Source organism: Leucoraja erinacea, chromosome 19 (genome assembly GCF_028641065.1).
Source record: "Leucoraja erinacea ecotype New England chromosome 19, Leri_hhj_1, whole genome shotgun sequence".
Taxonomy (NCBI): Eukaryota; Metazoa; Chordata; class Chondrichthyes; order Rajiformes; family Rajidae; genus Leucoraja; species Leucoraja erinaceus.
In genome coordinates, this window is record NC_073395.1 from 40288859 (window position 1) to 40309054 (window position 20196).

General features: G+C 41.2%; 1 protein-coding gene across 1 annotated transcript in view; it reads right to left on the reverse strand.

Moving 5' to 3' along the window:
* Nucleotides 1–10123: 10123 nt before the first annotated feature.
* Nucleotides 10124–20196, reverse strand: part of mdfic (MyoD family inhibitor domain containing) — a 56103-nt gene continuing 46030 nt past the window's right edge. The window contains exon 5 of the mRNA XM_055650876.1: nt 10124–11160. Within this exon, the coding sequence (XP_055506851.1) occupies nt 10910–11160 (251 nt within the window). The 3' untranslated portion in view covers nt 10124–10909. The remainder of the gene's footprint in view (nt 11161–20196) is intronic.

Here is a 20196-nt window from a genome sequence, read left to right on the forward strand (position 1 = left end):
CGTGAAGGTTGCAATCTCCCACCCCATTGATTAGATATGGCATTGTAAACCTTTGAAAGAAATACAATAGTGACAGCCTGTGTTTAATATTTTCTGAAGAAAGGTCTTGACCCGAAACATCACCCATTCCTTCTCGCCAGAGATGCTGCCTGTCCCGCTGAGTTAATTCAGCATTTTGTGTCTATCTTTGGTTTAAACCAGCATCTGCAGTTCCTTCATACGCATTTAATATTTATTTACTTGAAAATGTTTTCTATCAAGTCACAAAATGCTAAATGCTAATTTGTGCTTTAAAAATAATCAGTATGTTGCACTGAAGCTAAGTGGGCAGTAGAAATTAGTTTAAACCAGTGCCTCAGTGAGGAATGAGCACATTGTATCTCAGACATCCCTCGTAGTTTAAAATAAGGCATGGTGTGATGCTGATGCTACCTTGATGGGTCATTACCCATTTTGAAAATAATCATGTACAGGAAGGAACTGCAGATCCTGGTTTAAACCGAAGTAGACACATAAAGCTGGAGTAAGTCAGCGGGTCAGATAACATAGACATACAATGCTGGAGTAACTGAGCAGGACAGGCAGCATCTCTGGAGAGAAGGAATGGGCGATGTTTCGAGTCGAGACCCTTCTTCAAACTGAAAGTCACGGGAAAGGGAAACGAGAGATATAGACGATGATGTAGAGAGATATAGAACAATGGATGAAAGATATGCAAAAAAAGTAACGATGATAAAGGAAACACCCCATTGTTAGCTGTTTGCTAGGTGAGAACGAAAAGCTGGTGTGACTTGGGTGGGAGAGGAATGGGGAGAGGGAATGCAGGGGTTACTTGAAGTTAGAGAAATCAATATTCATACCACTGGCTGTAAGCTGCCCAAACAAAATATGAGTTGCTTCTTCTTCTTGGGTATGGCGTGCACAGCCTAAAGTTGTAAAACAACTTGTTCTGTTTGATCTTCTGTTTGTGCACGCCAGGTTGATTGCATTCGTTGAAACAGGGTGGACCACTTGAAGGTTGCAATCTCCCACCTCATATGAGATGCAATTTGCATTTAGCCTCACTCTGACAATGGAGGGGAACAAGGACAGAAAGGTCAGTGTGGGAATGGGATGGAAAATTAAAATGTTTAGAAATTGGGCTTCAGGTAGATCCAGGCGGACTGAGTGAAGGTGTTCAGTGAAAGGGAAATGTGAACGAGAGATATAGACAATGATTTAGAGTGATATAAAACAAATGAACGAAAGATATGCAAAAAAATAACGATGATGAAGTAGACAGGCCATTGTTAACATCAACCTATACGGCATTAATTTTATGGCAATGGGCACCTACCAAAAGAGAAATCCGTTTGGCTACAAGCTATGGATAATCCCATTCTCCTTACTGAGGTAGCAGTGTGAGACTACTGCAGAACAGGAGGCATCATTCAAACCTGCACATCCATTAACCAGCTCAGAAACCATCATCTCAGTGTGCAAAGGGTGAGCCAAAGAGCCTGAATATGGACCTTTAACCAGCAACTAGATGCAATGTTGGGGAAGAGGATTGTCTATGAAGCATGTCACTGGCAGGTGAACTAGTATCATATACCTGTGGCAGTGGCTACAGATGAGAATAGCAAGTCACCAATGCTGATGAATAATGTTCTACTCAATTCCTGCCCAGAAAATGTATTGCTGCAGAACAAGCAGGTGTCCAGCTCCAAATTGGCAATCACATTGCGTGCTTTCTGCATGCTTGGCATCAAAAGCACATCATCAATCAGTCAGTGAGCAGTCAGGAGGCCCAGTAACAATGGTTTTATACTGACAGCACTGGCAGCTTCAATGGAGTTTAGAGCGCTTGGCTTAAAGCTCAAGTGCACAGAGAATGGCTTGAGGAATGTGACAACATGCTTGCACAAAGCAATGGGAGTGCCAAGTTTCAGTCTTCTATCTTGCCTTGGCTCCACGGCTGAGGCAGCTGCTGCCCTCTTTGGATACTGGGATGCAAGCATCCAAATTTACTGATGTGAGATCACGTGATCCTAAGCATAGGATAGTCAGGAATTGCTGGAGTTTGCCAGCATAACCATCTCACGAGTTGTCAGTGAAGTGATCCTTCAATACGGCCATTGCAGACCAATCTCATAAGAATTAGAATCAGTAATCAAGTTCAGAAGTGAAGCACCGGGTGTTTGCACAAGAGTGATTCGTGGTTGCAGATCCATTTGTTAAACATGACTGAAGCCCTTTGGAATAGATAAGTTTGTGCACCATTTGGTACAGCTGTTAGATTCATAATACTACGATGTAAAAGTAACAGCATAAAGTGCGCAGCTTCTGGGCATTGCAGAGAGTGCCAATCAAAGTCAGGAGGAAATGGTGTGCACTGGGGAGAAGGCAAACACAGGAGGAACCGCTCCTCAATAAATGTCCCACCTTTGTACTACCTTGCAAGTGTTAGCATTGTTACTGTGAGAAATGTCTGCATTTCCATCTTGCACCAATGGTTACATTTAAATCCTCTTTTTATGTTCAGCCATCTTATACTCAGAAGACAAAAGTCATATGTTTTGCAAGAATCAATATCTCACTGTAAGCTTAATGGTACCTCACTGAAAAGTTCACATGCATTGTTCAGAAGCAGGTTGCCCAGAGTACCTTTACACTGGCCAACTTTTCATCCATGCCCCCAACCCTGGGCCAAGTCAAGAGGTTGATAATAAGATGGGCCTTATTATCTAGTAGCTAGGCTGCTGCCTATCAATCTGAATATACAGCTACAGTTTAGTTTATTGTCATGTGTACCGAGATAGTGAAATGCTTTTGTTGCGTGCTATCCAGTCAGCAGAAAAAACATACACTTCTATACCTTTTGCCTGATGGGAGAGGGGAGAAGATTGAGTGGTCGGTGTTTTTGATTATGCTGCTGGCCATGGCTTGGCAGCGTGAGTTATACATGGAGTCAATAGAAGGGAGGTTGGTTTGTGTGATGGACTGGGCAAAGTGCGATCAAGGATAGTCCGAGGGTCACCACTGAGGTTGATACATGAGGTGGAGAACAATCTAATAAGGATTAGAAAAAGTAATCAAATTGGAACATATAACGTGGAAAAACTGCAGAGCACAAAGAGGATCTAATCATTGGTGCAAAACAAAGAATGTTTTCTGCCAGGCAAATGGGCAAGTGAAATGTATTTACAAAATTGGTATTTTTCCAAGTCGGAAATAGTTTTCCAAGTTGGTTGTCAATATTGTAACCAACTACTTGGACGGAAAGTTGTACAAGTACAGGGATTCATTGATGCATGGAGTCAGGCAGGACAAAAACAAAGGGCTACAGCCAACCTCTCGGAACCCAGGCAGTGCTCATTCATTCCAGATAGCTGCAGGGGTCAGAAAATGAACCATTACCCTGTAAAGGAAGCATTTGCAAATTGCGCAACTCATTAATGTTACAACATTACCAGCAGTTTGGAACAAGCCAGATGCATTAAAATGTTATAGCCACAATGACCTTCACTGCCACAGACAGCAGTACAACTCCAGTGAACGACTCCAATTCTCTCTCCGACTGGTCACCCAGGTACTTGCTAAAACAAAGGGACCTTACACATTTCTTTTCAGTGAAGTTCAGGTTTGAGCACAGTAATTCTTCCAAAACACTTTGCCATCTTCTTGGGCCACTGCTGGCGGGTCAGTAGACTGGGTGATGTTCAAGGACCTGTCAATGGACCTGAATGAATACGCCACAGTTGTTAAAAACTTCACAAGGAAAGTGGAGAGTGTCAAAACCATCCAAGTGTTTCCCAACGAGAAGCATTGGATGAACCAATTGGTCCGCATTTTATCTGTGGACTAGATCTCTGGGGTTCGAGTCTGTTGACGCAGATTCATGCTAGAAGTCCAGCTGCGACCTTGTTAAGGCCATCAAAAGGCTAAAAGGGAATTTTGCTCTAAACAGGAGAATGAGACAGACATTCAGCAGCTGTGGTAGGGCTTGTATGCCATCACTTCCTGCAAGGTAAAACCAAGTGACAGTGAAGCATCAGTCTCTGACAAGTTCAATGCATTCTATGCAAAAACGCTGATGTGCCTTACTGGCCCTTCATAGCCAATGATGGAGTTATAAACTCATTCACAGAGGCCTATTTCATGAGATACTTCAAGAGGGTAATCCCTCATAAATTGTCTGGACCTGATGGTAAACCTGCTCATGTATTGTATTGTATTGTATTGTTGTATTGTATTCAAATTTATTGTCATTGTCTCAATTAGAGACAACTAAATGAATTTTCCTTACAGGCAGTATCATAAAAATAAATAAATAATACATAATAAAACATATTAAAAATAAAATGGAATTTAATTAAAAATTCAATATACTTGATTGTATACCTTGCTAGCACCATGTAACAATTTCATCCTTCCATCTCGGGATGTATGATAATGAACCCCGACAATCCACTCTTCCTGTATATAGGTATGTTACAAAACTTACCATCAGCGGCGCTGCAATTCTGCCACTGGCGATTTTGGCGCATTTGAGGGGGGACGGGGTTAAAACGGGGTTTTCTCCCGACCTGGTCCTGAATTATATTTGGGGGACAAGGGTTAAAAACGGCTGGGTTTTTTTTCCCGACCTGGTCCTGAATTATATTTGTTGCAGTGCAAGATTTTGCTAAAGAATCGTTCCTACGGCTGTTCTGTGTTTTTTTTTTAAATTCACCCGACAAGTTAATCGCTGGAATGATTTTAAAATCAACTTCTGAAGCCGTCAATGCCGACAACTGGGACGGATTTTATGGAGGACCAGGTAAATGAAAATAGTTTATTTTTATAAAAGTCTTTCTTAAGATGTATTTAATTCACGTTTTAAGTTGCGAAACGGTGATTTTTTCCCCCGAAGAACCGGCAATGTATTTGCTGCCGATATGGGGAACTAAATTCACCGCAGTCTGAACATTCCAAATGGTCCCGTTCCAGAAAATCCCATTCGCAAGCTGATTTATATGGCCATTAATTTACAGGTATTAAACATTAAATTCCTTCCATTTGGCCTATAACCCTATGACAATGAGATTTAAAAATTATGTTATATTCTGAATTCTTGTGTGAATGTTATTTGGACACTTGGGCTATTTAAAAATGTTAATCTATTCTTAAGAAATTGATAGATGTTTAGATATAGTAATTGAATTTTGTAATTAGCTACAATTAGGTAACTAACTAATTATATGCTTTAATTTCAAGTCATGTAAGTAAGATTGTTTCATATTTGTTTCAGAATGCTTCAATCTACAATAACTGAAAATTTCTTTCAGTTCTCTTATATTTTAAGAAAGTTATGGGCTTTTAAATGTTCTCGATCACAGCTTTTGTGTTAAGTCAATGAAAAAAACAATAGGGAACAAGATGCCAATTTCCGAGTATGAAAATGGCCATAACTTTTTTAATACTGAAGATATGAAAGTGAAATAGGTGTCAAATTAAACTTCTTTTTATGCTTTATCTGATGGAATAAATTAAATACTTGATTTTTAAAATCTCAAAATTTTGTAACATTGCTACTGTATATACAGTTTTGGGTGCTCGATTTCCTCCTGATCAAAGAATTAGACACAGTGGAATCGGCTTTGGAGTCAGAAAAGATGTAATGTTCTGATTTCTAAAGTACAATAGAGGAAACACACTGTACAAGAATTCTCACACTCTCCCAAGAGTTGATTTCAAATATATATCAGTTTGTTATTTAATGATGCACATCTAATAGCTTCAGACATTTCTGCCTAGAAATTGGATTATTAGAAACATTTTAAGCCATAAATCATGCAGATAAAACATATAGGCACACATTTTAATACATTTATGCCGATTAGCCATTTAAGGCCAAATATTAGGAAAATGGACCAAACATTTCCTGCCAGGTTACAGCTTCATCCATGAGTCCAGCACAATTAACATACTCAAGAGTCAAGAGTGTTTATTTGTCACAGGTACCGAAAATGGAACATTGAAATTCATACTGGAAAAAGGTCACGTCTCTGGGCCCTCCTCTCACACTCAATGAAGCAAGTACATCTAAATGCAGGAACTCAATAAATGATTCAAACATGCAGTTGGAACAAATTGTCCATACGATTTTATAAATCCACTCAGTTATTTTATGGTATTAGAAAATTCATTGCAAGCTGCCCAAAGCACACAGCAAAACATTGTTTTGTTAACACTTTACGTTGCGCTTGCCTCTATATGTGGCCCCACTCTACCGTGGCCCGTGGTTGCTTGCGATATGATTGCTTCTATCGGCAACATTGAGGACCTCCTCCTGCACATCTTCTCCTCTTCTCCCAGTTTGATGGCAACCAGTGGCTTCCATGGCAAAAGCTTTTCAATAGTATTGACCGCCTCACATGATTTAGCATATTTATGATAGATCACCTGCCCACTTAATTCTGATCAGGGATTGAGAGGAGATAAGATAAAACGTTATTCATCCACGGAGGGAAATTGCTCTGCCAACAGCCACAACACACAACAATGTACACAAAAACTTGACATTAAAAGTGAAAACAAAAAGAAAAAGACAAGCGACTGTTGTCAGTCTGCTGTGTGCACAGCGCCTTCACCGGGACAAACGCACAAACAAACAAGCACAGTCTTATCCCCTGGGCAGAGGATTCTAAACTAGAGTGTTCCCCCCCCCTCCCCCCCACACCAGGTCCCCCTTTGTTCTCCCCCTGTCCCTCTCGGTGGTTCCCACACGCCACATCCACGTTATTCTTCACGGCGGTCCCCCCCACGTGGGTCCCCATTGTCTTCCCCTCCCCCCTCACGCTCATCGACCATGAGGCCCCACCACCACATAGGCTCCGGTTGCCCCTGAAGCTCTCACTGCCGTTGCCGAGTCTCCCATCGCTGCTATACCAATAGTTACAAATACGTTAAAAAAATGAGTGTCACTGAGCTGAGTGTAGGAATCTGCAAATGTCATAACTCCATTGATTAAATTGGTAATTAAAACAAATTAATGAGGCGGTACTAAATGGCCAACCCTTTATTCTTATGGGCCTGTTCCACTTAGGCGACTACAGGAGACGATGCGCTCGCCACATGGTCGCCACATGTGGTTGCCGGGGAGTCGCCTTCATGGTCGTGAGTAGTTCCCGCATTCTCGGAACTAGTTGAAAAATTAGCGGCGACCGGAATGAAGCCGCCATGGAGAGTAGCGAGAATTCTTGTGCCGTAGGTGCAGTGGCAGTGGGTCGCCAGGAGGTCGAAGGTTGTCATAGGTTGTCGCAGGTGCTGACCGGTGAATTTCATTGGCTCATTGGGAAAAAAACGTAAACAGTAGTTTTCAGAACCAAGGATAGCCGACCGGTAATGTTAATGTCCGCCGAGCTTCACAGCCGTGTATCACTGGCTTCTTAAAAGTTGTCTCCACTCCTTCACCCCCCCTCTTTTAAAGGACTTATGTGACCCTTCCCATACACTGTGCTTTCACCATCGTAATTACAGCGCCAACCTTCCTGTTCATCATGGTGTGTGTCTGTATCACATTGACTTTGCACTGTGTGAATTTCACTCAGACAGCGCACCCCCTGCTTCCCCTGTCTCCCACCTGCATAATGGGCTGGTGAAGGAAGCGATGTGTGTGTGTGTGTGGGTGTGTGTGTGTGTGTGTGTGTGTGTGTGTGTGTGTGTATGTCAGTCGCCATTCCAGTTGCCGGTTTTTCAGCGACCTGCTACAACTTGACACTCGCCGGCAGTCGCCTGAAAAATCGCCAAGTGGGACATTCACATATAACTGTGGCCCTGGTTCTCGATTCCCCCAACATTGGGAACATTTTCCTTGCCTCTAGCATGTCCAATCCCTTAATAATTTTTCAATAAGATTCCCTCTCAACCTTCTAAATTCTAGTGTATACAAACCCAGCTGCTCCATTCTCTCAGCATATGACAGTCCCGCCATCCCGGGTATTAACCTTGTGTACCTATGCTGCACTCCCTCAATAGCAAATTTCCTCAACAAATTTGGAGACCAAAACTGCACACAATACGCCAGATGTGGTCTCATTAGGGCCCTGTACAACTGCAGAAGGACCTATGTGTTCCTATACTCAACTCCTCTAGTTATGAAGGCCAACATGCCATTAGCTTTTTTCACTGCCTGCTGTACCTGCATGCTCACTTTCAGTGACTGATGAACAAGGACACCCAGATCTTGTTGTACTTCCCCTTTTCCTAACTTGACACCATTCAAATAATAATCTGCCTTCCTGTTCTTGCCACCAAAGTGGATAACCTCACGTTTATCCACATTAAACTGCATCTGCCATGCATCTGCCCACTCACCAAACTTGTCCAAGTCACCCTGCATCCTCATAGCATCCTCCTCACAATTCGCACTACCACCCAGCTTTGTGTCATCTGCAAATTTGCTAATGTTACTTTTAATCCCTTCACCTAAATCATTGATGTATATTGTAAATAGTTGTGGTCCCAGCACCGAGCCTTGCGGTACCCCATTAGTCACTGCCTGCCATTCTGAAAGGGACCCGTTAATCCCTACTCTTTGTTTCCTATATACCAACCAATTCTATCCATGTCAGTACCCTACCCCCAATACCATGTGCTCTAATTGTGTCCACTAATCTCCTATGTGGGACATTATCAAAGGCTTTCTGAAAGTCCAGGTACACTACATCCACTGGCTCTCCCTTGTCCATTTTTCTAGTTACATCCTGAAAAAATTCCAGAAAATTAGTCAAGCATGATTTCCCCTTCGTAAATCCATGCTGACTCAGACCGATCCAGTTACTGCTATCCAAATGTGCCGCTATTTCATCTTTTATGATTGACTCCAGCATCTTCTCCACCACCAATGTCAGGCTAACTGGTCCACAATTCACTGTTTTCTCTCTCCCTCCTTTGTTAAAGAGTGGGATAACATTAGCTACCCTCCAATCCACAGGAACTGATCCTGAATCCATAGAACATTGGAAAATGATCACCAATGCGTCCACAATTTCTAGAGCCACTTCCATAAGTACCCTGGGATGCAGACCATCAGCCCCTGAGGATTGATCAGCCTTCAGTCCCATCAGTCTACCCAACACCATTTCCTGCCTAATGTGAATTTTCTTCAGTTCCTCCGTCACCCTAAGTCCTCTGGCCATCTCTGGGAAATTGTTTGTGTCTTCCATAGTGAATTAATGAATTAGATCTTATAATATGGAATATCAAAGAACTGGCCTTCCCCATTCTACCTCCAAACTAAATTTCAAGGATGACAGCGTCAGATGTCATAGGTAAATACCAATATTTTTTGTGTAGGATGGAACTGCAGATGCTGGTTTAAACCAAAGATAACTGGAGTAACTCAGCGGAACAGGCAGCATCTCTGGAGAGAAGGAATGGGTGACGTTTCATGTCTAAAGAAGGGTCACCCTTTTTTTTCTGCAGAGGTGCTGCCTGTCCTGCTGAGTTACTCCAGCTTTTTGTACTAATATTCTTTGATTGAAGTGTGTAGTCAAGCTCCAAATCTAAACCACATAATTAAATGTTCATCATAATTATGAATCATTTGCAATATTCTCCCAGGAGGCAACAATTGAAGACAGCAAAAAGGCAGACTGCCTAACAAACCTGTCCTGATCTCATATACTTTCACATGTACACAATGTCCTTTGAACAAATCCTTCAGGGTTTATTTACACCCTGAATCCACTCCAATTGCCAATTGTTCGCAATTCATCTATGCAACTATCATAAAACTAAGCAGAATAAAATATTTTACGTTATTGACATTAAGAGAACAAAATGAAGCACATTTACATGTTCACAAGTTAATTAAATTCCACATTCACACAGGATTGAATAAAATGTAGCCAATATTTTAACCAAGTCTAATTAATTTTATTATTAATTTGTCATAACTGTTTTTGGTACATGGCTTCGACCAATGCTCTACTGTAAAAAAAAAACAAGCTATAAAAATATATGGTCAGCCTTTGTTTCTCTCAGAACGAGAAGCTTCATACAAACTTTAACAACATTGTTTTTTTGACACTCCCTCCCCCCCCCCCCCCCTCCCTCCCCCCCCCCCCCCCAAAGTAGATGCGTCTATCCTGCAATGTTGTATTGCTTTACAATTTTATTTGATTCATTGCCATTTTACACAATACGTTTCCAGAAAAAAACCCATAAGATCTTAAATTAATGAAATACATGCGTGTATTCATAAACCCTCCCAATTCCCCATGCAGGTATGCTTAAGTAGACATAATTTAAAACAATTAATTCAGGAAAATAATTAGAGATGAAGACTTGTAGCAATTGTTCCTGTTGTATGATACAACAAAAAGGAAGCTTTTGCTAAATTTGTTCTTAAAAATCAAGGCACTAAACACAAGGATTATACACCGTACTGAGATGAATGCATTATCATTAATAATTTAGTAGAATCAGAAATGATTTCTCTAATTTGAATTAAGACTAAAATCAGGGCAGGAAGCTACGAGCCTGGATTGCAAACCCCATTAAGTGTGTAATCGAATTATTTCAACAATACGCAACATTAATACATACAAAAGTTCGTGCAGGAATTGCTTTTGGTTTTTAAACCGTACATAATTTAATGATGGACACATAACATCTAACATTTATTAGCAACATCTGTGCCTAATAAATTTGCAAGCTTTAATGCTGAATTTTACTGTACATTTAAAAAATAAACTTGCCAAATTGATTGTCCACGTTAGTTCAGAGATGATGTAAATGTCCACAGTAATTGCTTTTAATTCCAATTCTAAAGCTTGAATGCATTTGATTAAGAATAACCAAGGCACATTGGTACTTTGTGTTCATGAATAGCGATTATTTCCAGTTTTTATTTCAAAAAGCCTTGTTTTTAAAATTCACGCTACGAGGGAAAGCAAATGCCACAGCATTCCATACAGATTTCCAAGCAGTCTGAGGACTCACAGCAGGCGTCCATTATGCCACAGTCCATGTCACATGGGCAGTTACAGTCATCCCCAAAGTCATCTGGTCCACAGCAGCAGCATGTGTTTTCAGATGTACAGATACCGCATGAAGCTTGTCCCAGCATAATGTTGCAAAAGGTGACAAATTCGCAGAATAGGCAGGCGAGAATGCAATGTACACAACCGTCTGCAAGTGTAGATTGCCATCCATCCGTCAGATTATAACATGGGGGGAAAAGAGAAGGAAAAACAGCTCACATAAAGGCTAAGATATCAAAATACACTGTAAATAAGTAAGACTTTCATTGTTCTGTCTGGGAATGATGACAATAAAACACTCTTCTCTGAACTTGTAATTATCATTTATTCCTCAATAACATATCATCATCTATTGTAACTATTAACATCAGTAACCATTGTCAGAAATGTAGGTACATAGCTCAATCTTCGATCACTACATGCCTCATTAGACTGCCAAACCATCCCCACATGTCCCACCCCACTAAAACAAAACTAGACACTAAATGATATCCTTGTTAATAGACACTGAAGCCCAGTCGTAAAGAAATGTGTCCTGTTGTTCTCTTGACGTGTTAAACATTTAAACAAAAGATCAGGACAGTCAAGATTTAAATTATTTCTGAATGGTCTTTGCAATAATCCAAAAGCCTATGCCTAAACATTGTATGTCTTCAAAAATGTTATATATATTAATTTAAGACAATTTTGCTCAATCAATACCTATGATAAAGATCTTATAAAGAGTTATATTTATCATGTGATGCTGAAACATTGGTGACCAACTATGACTGGATGGAACACCAAATTCCTCGTTTGTTGCAAAACATACTTATGTTGCAAAACGTACTTGGCTAATAAATCACGATAATGATTATAATTATTATTATGAACTATTGCAAATACTTTAAAAAATGTTCTTAAATAGGAAACGTACAAAAAAATCTCAATGGAAGGATAAAACAATGGAGATGCTGGCAACACTCAGCAAGATAATCTCCACATAGGATCGTAGAAACATTTCAACTTTCCTAGCATCAGCCCTTCATTCAACACCATGAGGGCCACAGGGGCGCAGTGATAGATCTGCTGCCTCACAGTGCCAGAGACCCCGGTTCAATCCTGACATCGGGTGCTATCTGCGTGGCGTTTGCACGTTCTTCCTGTGAATGCGTTGGTTTTCCCCGGGTGCTCCAATTTCCTCCTACATTCCAAAACGTGCAGGTTTGTAGGTTAATTGGCTTCTGTAAATTGTCCCTAGTGTGTAGGATGCCAAAGTAGGATAACATAGAACTAGTGCATGGGTGATGGATAGCCAGCATGGACTAGATGGTCCGAAGGGCCTGTTTCCACGCCATATCACTAAACAAAACAAATTGACCCAAACCATTCTTTGTTCCTCATAGATGCTGCCAACATTGCTATATCTAGGATTCTGCACATTATTTTTGTCCATACTGAAGTCTGCTTATTAAAAGATAATTACTCATATTGACTAAATGCCCTCTAAATTTCATTCCAAGATATTACACAACTGAGTTTTGTTATTGTGTTTTGTTAAGAATGTACAAGACATGGTTAGTAGGTTTGCAGGTGACACCAACATGGATGCAGATAGCAAAGATGGTTATCAAAAATGACAGCAGAATCCTAATCAGTTGGATATTTTGGCTGAGGAATGGTGAATGGAGTTTATTACCAATAAATATCACATGTTGTATCTTGGAAAATCACAGCAGGGCAGGAGCTTCACAGTGAGTGGCAGGGCTCTGGGGAGTGTTGTAGAGCAGAGGGATCTTGAAGTGGGGGTATATAGTTGCTTGAAAATAGCATCACAGGTCGTTGTTTGGTCAAGAAGCTTTTCATCAGTCAGGGCACTGAGTGTAGAGGTTGGGATGTTATAGTACAGTTGGTGAGGCCACATTTGGAATATTGTGTTCAGCTTTGGTCCCCTGCTATAGGAAGGATGCTATTAAACTGGAAATATGTAAGAGTATGTTTTCAGGACTTGAGGCCTGAGCCACAGGGGGAGTTTGCGTAGGCTCAGACTTCATTCCTTGGAGTGCAGGTGGATGAGGGGTGATCTTATAGAGCTGTACAAAATCATGAGGGGAATATATAGCAAAGATACAGAATCTTTTACCCAGTATAGGGGAATCAAGAACCAGAGGTCATAGGTTTGAGGCGAGCGGGGAAAGATTTAGTAAGAACCCGTTTAGTTTAGTATATAGATACATTGTGGGAACAGGACCTTCGGCCCATCTAGTCCGCACCGACCAGCCATCCTCGCACATTGACATTATTCTACACACAATAGGGACAATTTATACTAAGCCAATTAACCTACAAACCTGTACATCTTTGGAGTGTGGAAGGTAAAGTTCTTGGAGAAAACCCACACAGGTCACAGGGAGAATGTACAAACTCCATACAGACAGCACCCATAGTCAGGTTCGAACCCGGGTCTCTGGTGCTGGAAGGCAGCAGCTCTACCTCTGTGCCACCTTTTTGGGGCAACTTTTTCACACAGAAGGTGGTGGGTAGATGGAACAAGCTGGCAGAAGAGGAGCTAGTAGAGTTAGATACTGTAAATGACACTTGGACAGACACATTGATAGGAAAATTTGAGAGGGATATGGGCCAAATGCAGAAAGGTGGGACTAGGGTTAATGGTGCATCTTACAAAAAGTGTCTAAAATCATGAGAGGAATAGATCGGATAGACGCACAATCTCCTGCCCAAAGTAGGTGAATCGAGGACCTGAGGACATAGATTTAAGGTGAAGGGGGTAAGATTTAATAGGAGTCTAATGGGTAGCTTTTTCACACAAAGGGTGGTGGGTGTATGGAACAAGCTGCCAGAGGAGGTATTTGAGGCAGGGACTATCCCAACGTTTAAGAAACAGTTAGACAGGTACATGGATAGTTGGCGATATGCAGAGTACTGCCCTGCCAACTATAAATTCAGAAGGTTCAGATTATAGGACAGGTTTGGAAGGATATGGACCAAACTTGGGCAGGCGGGACTAGTGTAGCTGGGACATGTTGGCCGGTATGGGCAAGTTGGGGTGAAGGGCCTGTTTCCACACTGTATCACTCTATGACTCTATCTTGGTCACATGGGCAAGTTGGGCTGAGAGGGCCATTTCCATGTTGTATGACTCTGACTCTAATATTCGTATTGTGTTTGATATTCAAGTATCTCTGGGTCAAAAACAAATACTTCCCAGTCAGCTACAGCAACACGGAAGAGAACTACCAACAATGTACCTCAAATCTTACTGGAGATGTGTAGTCTAAAAGGGAAATGAAAATTGAATGCCAGCAAGTGTATAATTTAGTTTTGTTAATAGATACAGAGCGGAAACAGGCCCTTTGGCCCACCGAGTCCGCACTGACCAGCGATCCCTGCTCATTGACACTACCCTACACACACACACTAGGGACAATTAACATTTACACCGCCAATTAACCTACATACCTGCACGTGTTTGGAGTGTGGGAGGAAACTGAAGATATTGGAGAAAACCCACGGGGTCACAGGGAGAATGTAATGCTTCGTACAGACAGCACCCGTAGTCGGGATCGAACCCTGATCTCTGGTGCTGCAAGCGCTGTAAGGCAGCAACTCTACCGCTGCACCACCGAAAATTTTTAATTTAAATTTATTTCATCTCTTTCTTAAGTTTTAAATTGTTAATATTCTTAAACTATGTTTACTTTTTATCTTCATAAACAATTTATAAAACTTGATTCCCAGCATAGCTCATGCATATTTTAGAAGGGCAATTAATATGTGAAAATTTAGGAGCTGCAGACTATGTAGATTAAACACTAGTACCCTGGACAGCAGTTTAAAGATTTTTACATAGGACAGCGAAGCGCAATGCAGACGATAAGAGATTATCACAACAATATTCTCGTTTTCAGAAGCTTATTAACAGCCCCGCAAAACTTGATGACCATGGAGGCCAAATTCTGTGAGCCAAGAGTTAAAAGGTTTGCTGATGACACGATCATACGAATGAGTGGCAATGACAAGAACAGAATGTCAAGATTTAGAGGCCAGGTCAGTAGGCAAAATGTCAGATTATAGGAGTTAAAGAACCTCTGAACAATGGCAGTAACACACAGGAGGTGGTCATCAACTTTAGGGAGCGTGTTGGAGTATACATGCCAGTCATGGTCAAGAGCTTCTAGTTTCTACATATAAATATCACCACCAGATTGTCCTGGTCCACACACTGACACTGCAGCCAATAAAGCAGAGCAATGCCTCTACAACCTCAGACCGTTACAGAAATACGTGATGTCCCCAATGTTTATTATTCATTTCCACAGATGCACCATATCCGGATGCGTCACATCTTGGTATGACAACTGCTCTGCCAAGGACAGCAAACATTCATAGAGAGTACTAAACACAGCCTAGTCCATTGCGCAAACCATCCTCCTTCCAATATCACCATGTGGACTTCAACTGCCTCGAGAATGTGGTCAACATCATTCAGGACCACTCACGACAGGCGTTCTTTCTTCTCCACACTCCCATTGGCAGAAGATACACAAGCTTCAAACCACATACCAAGAGATTCAAGAACAATCTCTTCCCCACAGTCATAACTCTCTCATATGACAAGGATGAATTCCCAATCTTCCAATCTAACTCATTGAGCTCCTTGCACTTTTATTTCCTGCACTTTCTCTGTAGCTGTAATTCTACATTCTGCACTTTTTTTCATTTTCTCTTTTGCACTACCCAATGTATTTGTGTGTGGTATAACTTGTCTGGACAGCATGCAATATGAAAATTGTCACTGTGTCTCAGCAAACATGACAATAAATAACCAATACCAACACAACTACACCATCTTATCCCTTAATTAACATTTTAATTTTATGTTTCTTACATGCAAACAGAAATATTACACAAAAGAGTTGCATAAACTTGCTGGCGAGCAATAGAAACTTGATGTACCCAATTTAAATGTGGTTTGAAAGTTACAACCATCAAATTGTAAATAATTTATCACGGCAACATTTGCACGTGGCTGAATTGAAGATGACGTGATTTTAGCGGCGCAGGGGTAGAGCTACTGCCTTTCAGCACCAGAGACCTGGGTTCGATCCTGACTATGAGTGCTTGTCTGTACGGAGCTTGTAGGTTCTCCCCATGACCTGCGTGGATTTTCTCTGAGAGCTTCAGTTTCTCACCACGCTCCAAAGTCGTCCAGGTTTATAGGTTAATTGGCTTGGTAAAGTTGTAAATTGTCCTTAATGTGTGTAAGATAGCTTTAATGTGCAGGGATCATTGGTCGGCGTGGATGCAGTGGGCCGAAGGACCTGTTTCCGCGCTGTCTCTAAACTAAACTAGTATGAAAGTCGAATGATTAAAGATTTAAACTTTGAACTATATATTTCAGCATCAAATTCAATTTCCTCAACATTTACAATTGAATAAGGCATTAGCAGAAGATCACAAATACAACACAAATACACCAGGTCCAGGTCCATTTTAGTTAGCTATGCTGGCAGGGTTCAAAACACTCAAAACAAAGCTGCAGACATTCAGTTGTCTCACAGCAAGAATGAACGAGTGTAAAATAGATGTCACGGGCACAGTTGAGATAGTCAGCAAGAATCTCCTGAAGGCTCATGCAGAAACCGCTACAGCAAGCACAGCAGGCAGAACAGAACCCATGCTGACTGAGGGAGCCAAACCTGAAGAGGGCCAAGGGTGAATTTGGTGCAGTGACAGAAAAGAAGCCAGAACCAAAGAAGCGAACAGTCTAATGCGGAGAGAAAGGTTTGAACAAAGTTAATTAACTATATACAGCTTCATTGAAAGGAGCACATTTATTCAAAAAATGTCCCGTGCAAAATTTACAGAGCGGCTTAGTGGCACTGCGGTAGAGTTGCTGCCTTACAGCGCCAGGGACCCAGGTTTGATCCTGATGGTACGGAGTTTGTCTGTACAGAGTTTGTACGTTCTCCCTGTGACCTGCGTAGGTTTTCTCCGAGAACTTTGGTTTCCTCCCACACTCCAAAGAGGTACAGGCTGGTAGGTTAATTGGCTTGGTATTAAGGTACAAATTGTCCCTAGTGTAGAATAGTGTTAGTGTGTGGTGATCGCTGGTCCGTGTATCTCTCAAGTAAAACTAAACTAAATTTGCAACCCACATTTTGATATTTTGGCTGATAGACAGCTCAGGTTCAAAAACCCAAGGAGATCCGCGATGTCACGTGATCAATACCCGTCCTGCTTTGGTCGGGGCATGTTAGTGACCACAATTCTAAGCCCTTGCTGGACATTTCCTCTCAGATATTTCTGTAACCACCAGCAGCAAGCAGCCAGGCTCATTGCAGCAGTGAGATTGCTTCACATATCGCACAGATCCTTGTTCAAGCACTCCATGTTGTACCCTCCACTTCAATCTTACTTTATCATTCAAAGCAGGCAGAAATTCAAATTCACCTACTTGTCAATGATACACCCATTATGATAACAGCTATCATTTGTTGCTTTGCAGCAAGCAAGAACAATAAATGCAGCTGCTGAGTTTACTATGGCTGACACTCACACAATGGGACTAGGCAGCACAGGAAAACGATAGTAACCTGTGGGGGAGGAGGCAGTGGAACCAAATGATCACACCATATATTTTATACCATACGAGGTGGGCAAAATTGTGGCCAATGTTAAACACTGTATGAGTGTGGATCTGCAACCCAGGAAATTCACTACAATATAACGCAGTGATGATGTAGTTTCTAGTATATAAGTGATGAATGTAGTTTCTAAGAACTTTTCCTTTCAGCCATAAATCATTATGGCAGATAAGGTTCCAGAAAACAAAAAAGCATAACATCTTAAAATTTTTGTTCCGCAGTTGCTGAAATGTGTACAATTATTTTACAAATTGATCTGAATCTTTCATTTCACCTCAGAACAAGAGAACATTACATCCACAAAGGGCAGCAATCAGTGATCTGTTCTTTAAGAAAAAATGCAGTCATTAATATGCCATATCAAACAGAGTCCTCAGCTCACTTCCTTTATGTCTTGCACATCCTGTTTGGATTTCCTGAAAAATTAGTTGCTCCCCAAAGCCTATTATCGTTAATATAACTGACTGTTCGGCCCTGAAGGCAGAATCAGTAATTGACTCATCAATTTATCTCCACTTTCAGGTATTATCCAAGTTCATGACATCGATTAAAACACTATAATGTACTTTCCAGCTTCACTAAACCTGAACTGATTAAAAAAAAACAAAAAAACACACACACACCAAGGACAGGAGTTAACTGGCATTTCATTGGTTAAATAGCAGTTCAGAAAATTACCCCCATGCTCCATTATTAAATGCAAATAAGCTTCTGGTAAAATAAACTACTGGCTATGGTTTAACCGGAAGAGAAATTTGCACATATGAATAAATCACATTTTTATTCAATGCAGATCAGAAAGTGAACAGAACATTCTCTGTTTAAATGCAAATTAGGAAAGAAGCTAACTAAGCATTTGATCAAACCCATATACTTTAAACTAGGCAAGGGATGCAGTTCAGATATATGAACATTAGCAGAGATCAAAATTTAAAAAATGAGCACCGAGTTATACCTCAAAGATATGTATATAACCATCTGAGGAGTAGCATCATTGAATGTCATTTGATGATCAGTGCAGAGCAAAGCAAGCAAGGTGGGCTTCACATTTAGACTATGGGTGTGCTTGTACAATGCAAATATCTTTGCATGCTTTTATGTATGTAGAAACTGGATCACACTTTCCATTCATAGGTGAATTTTGCTTATTATTGAAAGAATGCTACATGATGTGGGTTCGAAGCTGTCCAATATTTAATATCTATCCATAATTGCCCTTCAAATGCCCAGACTCAGTCACCATCTAAAAAGCTTCAGGAGAAGGCATTTCCAAAGTGGGTAGGAAGTTAAAAAAATGTAACTATGGGAATAAAAAACCCATGAGAGGAATAGGTCAGGTAGACGCACAGAGTCTCTTGCCCAGAGTAGAGAAATCAAGGACCAGAGGACTTTTTCACACACAGGATGGTGGGTGTATGGAAGGGATGCCAGAGGAGGCAGGAACTATCACAACATTTAAGAAACATTCAGGCAGGTATATGGATAGTGTAAGAAAGAACTGCAGATGCTGGTAAAATCGTAGACACAAAATGCTGGAGTAACTCAGCGGGTGCGGCAGCATTTCTGGAGAGAAGGAATGGGCGACGTTTCGGGTCGAGACCCATCTTCAGACATGGATAGGACAGGTTTAGAGGGGATATGGGTCAAATACAGGTAGGTGGGACTAGTGTGGATGGGACATGTTTAGCTTAGTTCAGTTTACTGTCACGTGTATCGAGGTACAGAGAGAAGCTTTTGTTGCGTGCTAACCAGTCAGCGGAAAGACAATACATGATTGCAATTGAGCCATCCACAGTGTACCGATACATGATAAAGGGAATACAATGAATATCGTTTAGTGTAAGATATGTTGACTGGTGTGGGCAAGTTGGGATGAAGGGCCTGTTTCCATGCTGTAAGACTCTATGACTCTAAGACCAGCAATATACTTCCAAGACATATGTGCATGACATTTGTATGTGCCTATTGGCCTTATCCTTCTCAGTGATACAGATCCAGATCAAGGGTTTCAGAGGAGACCTCTGCAAATTCCTGCAATGCATTTTGTAGATTGGACAGTGGGCAACAATGCTGGTGGATGGAGGCTATTGTTAGGGAGGTGGGTAGAATACTAATTATGTTTTAGCTCTGATTGTGTCAAACAAATCAAGCACTACCCTCATCCTGGCCACATTACTTTTTATATTTATGCCTTTAAATAAAGTATTGCATTGTGAAGAGGCTTTGGAAACATAGGAGGTGAGCCATTGGCCAGGAAATAATGTGTAGGAAGGAACTGCAGATGCTGGTTTAAACTGAAGATAGACACAAAAAGCTAGAGTAACTCAGCGGGACAGGCAGCATCTCCAGAGAGAAGGAATGGGTGACGTTTCTGGCCGAGATCCTTCTTCAGGCTGAGGCCCTTCAGATTCTTCATTCCCATCAACGGGAGATGCAGTCTGCAGTCTGAAGAAGGGTCTCGAATCGAATAGAAGTTGAACTGGCACCATTAAATCAGATGATGGATCACCCTCTTATACTCTGACTCACCATTCCCT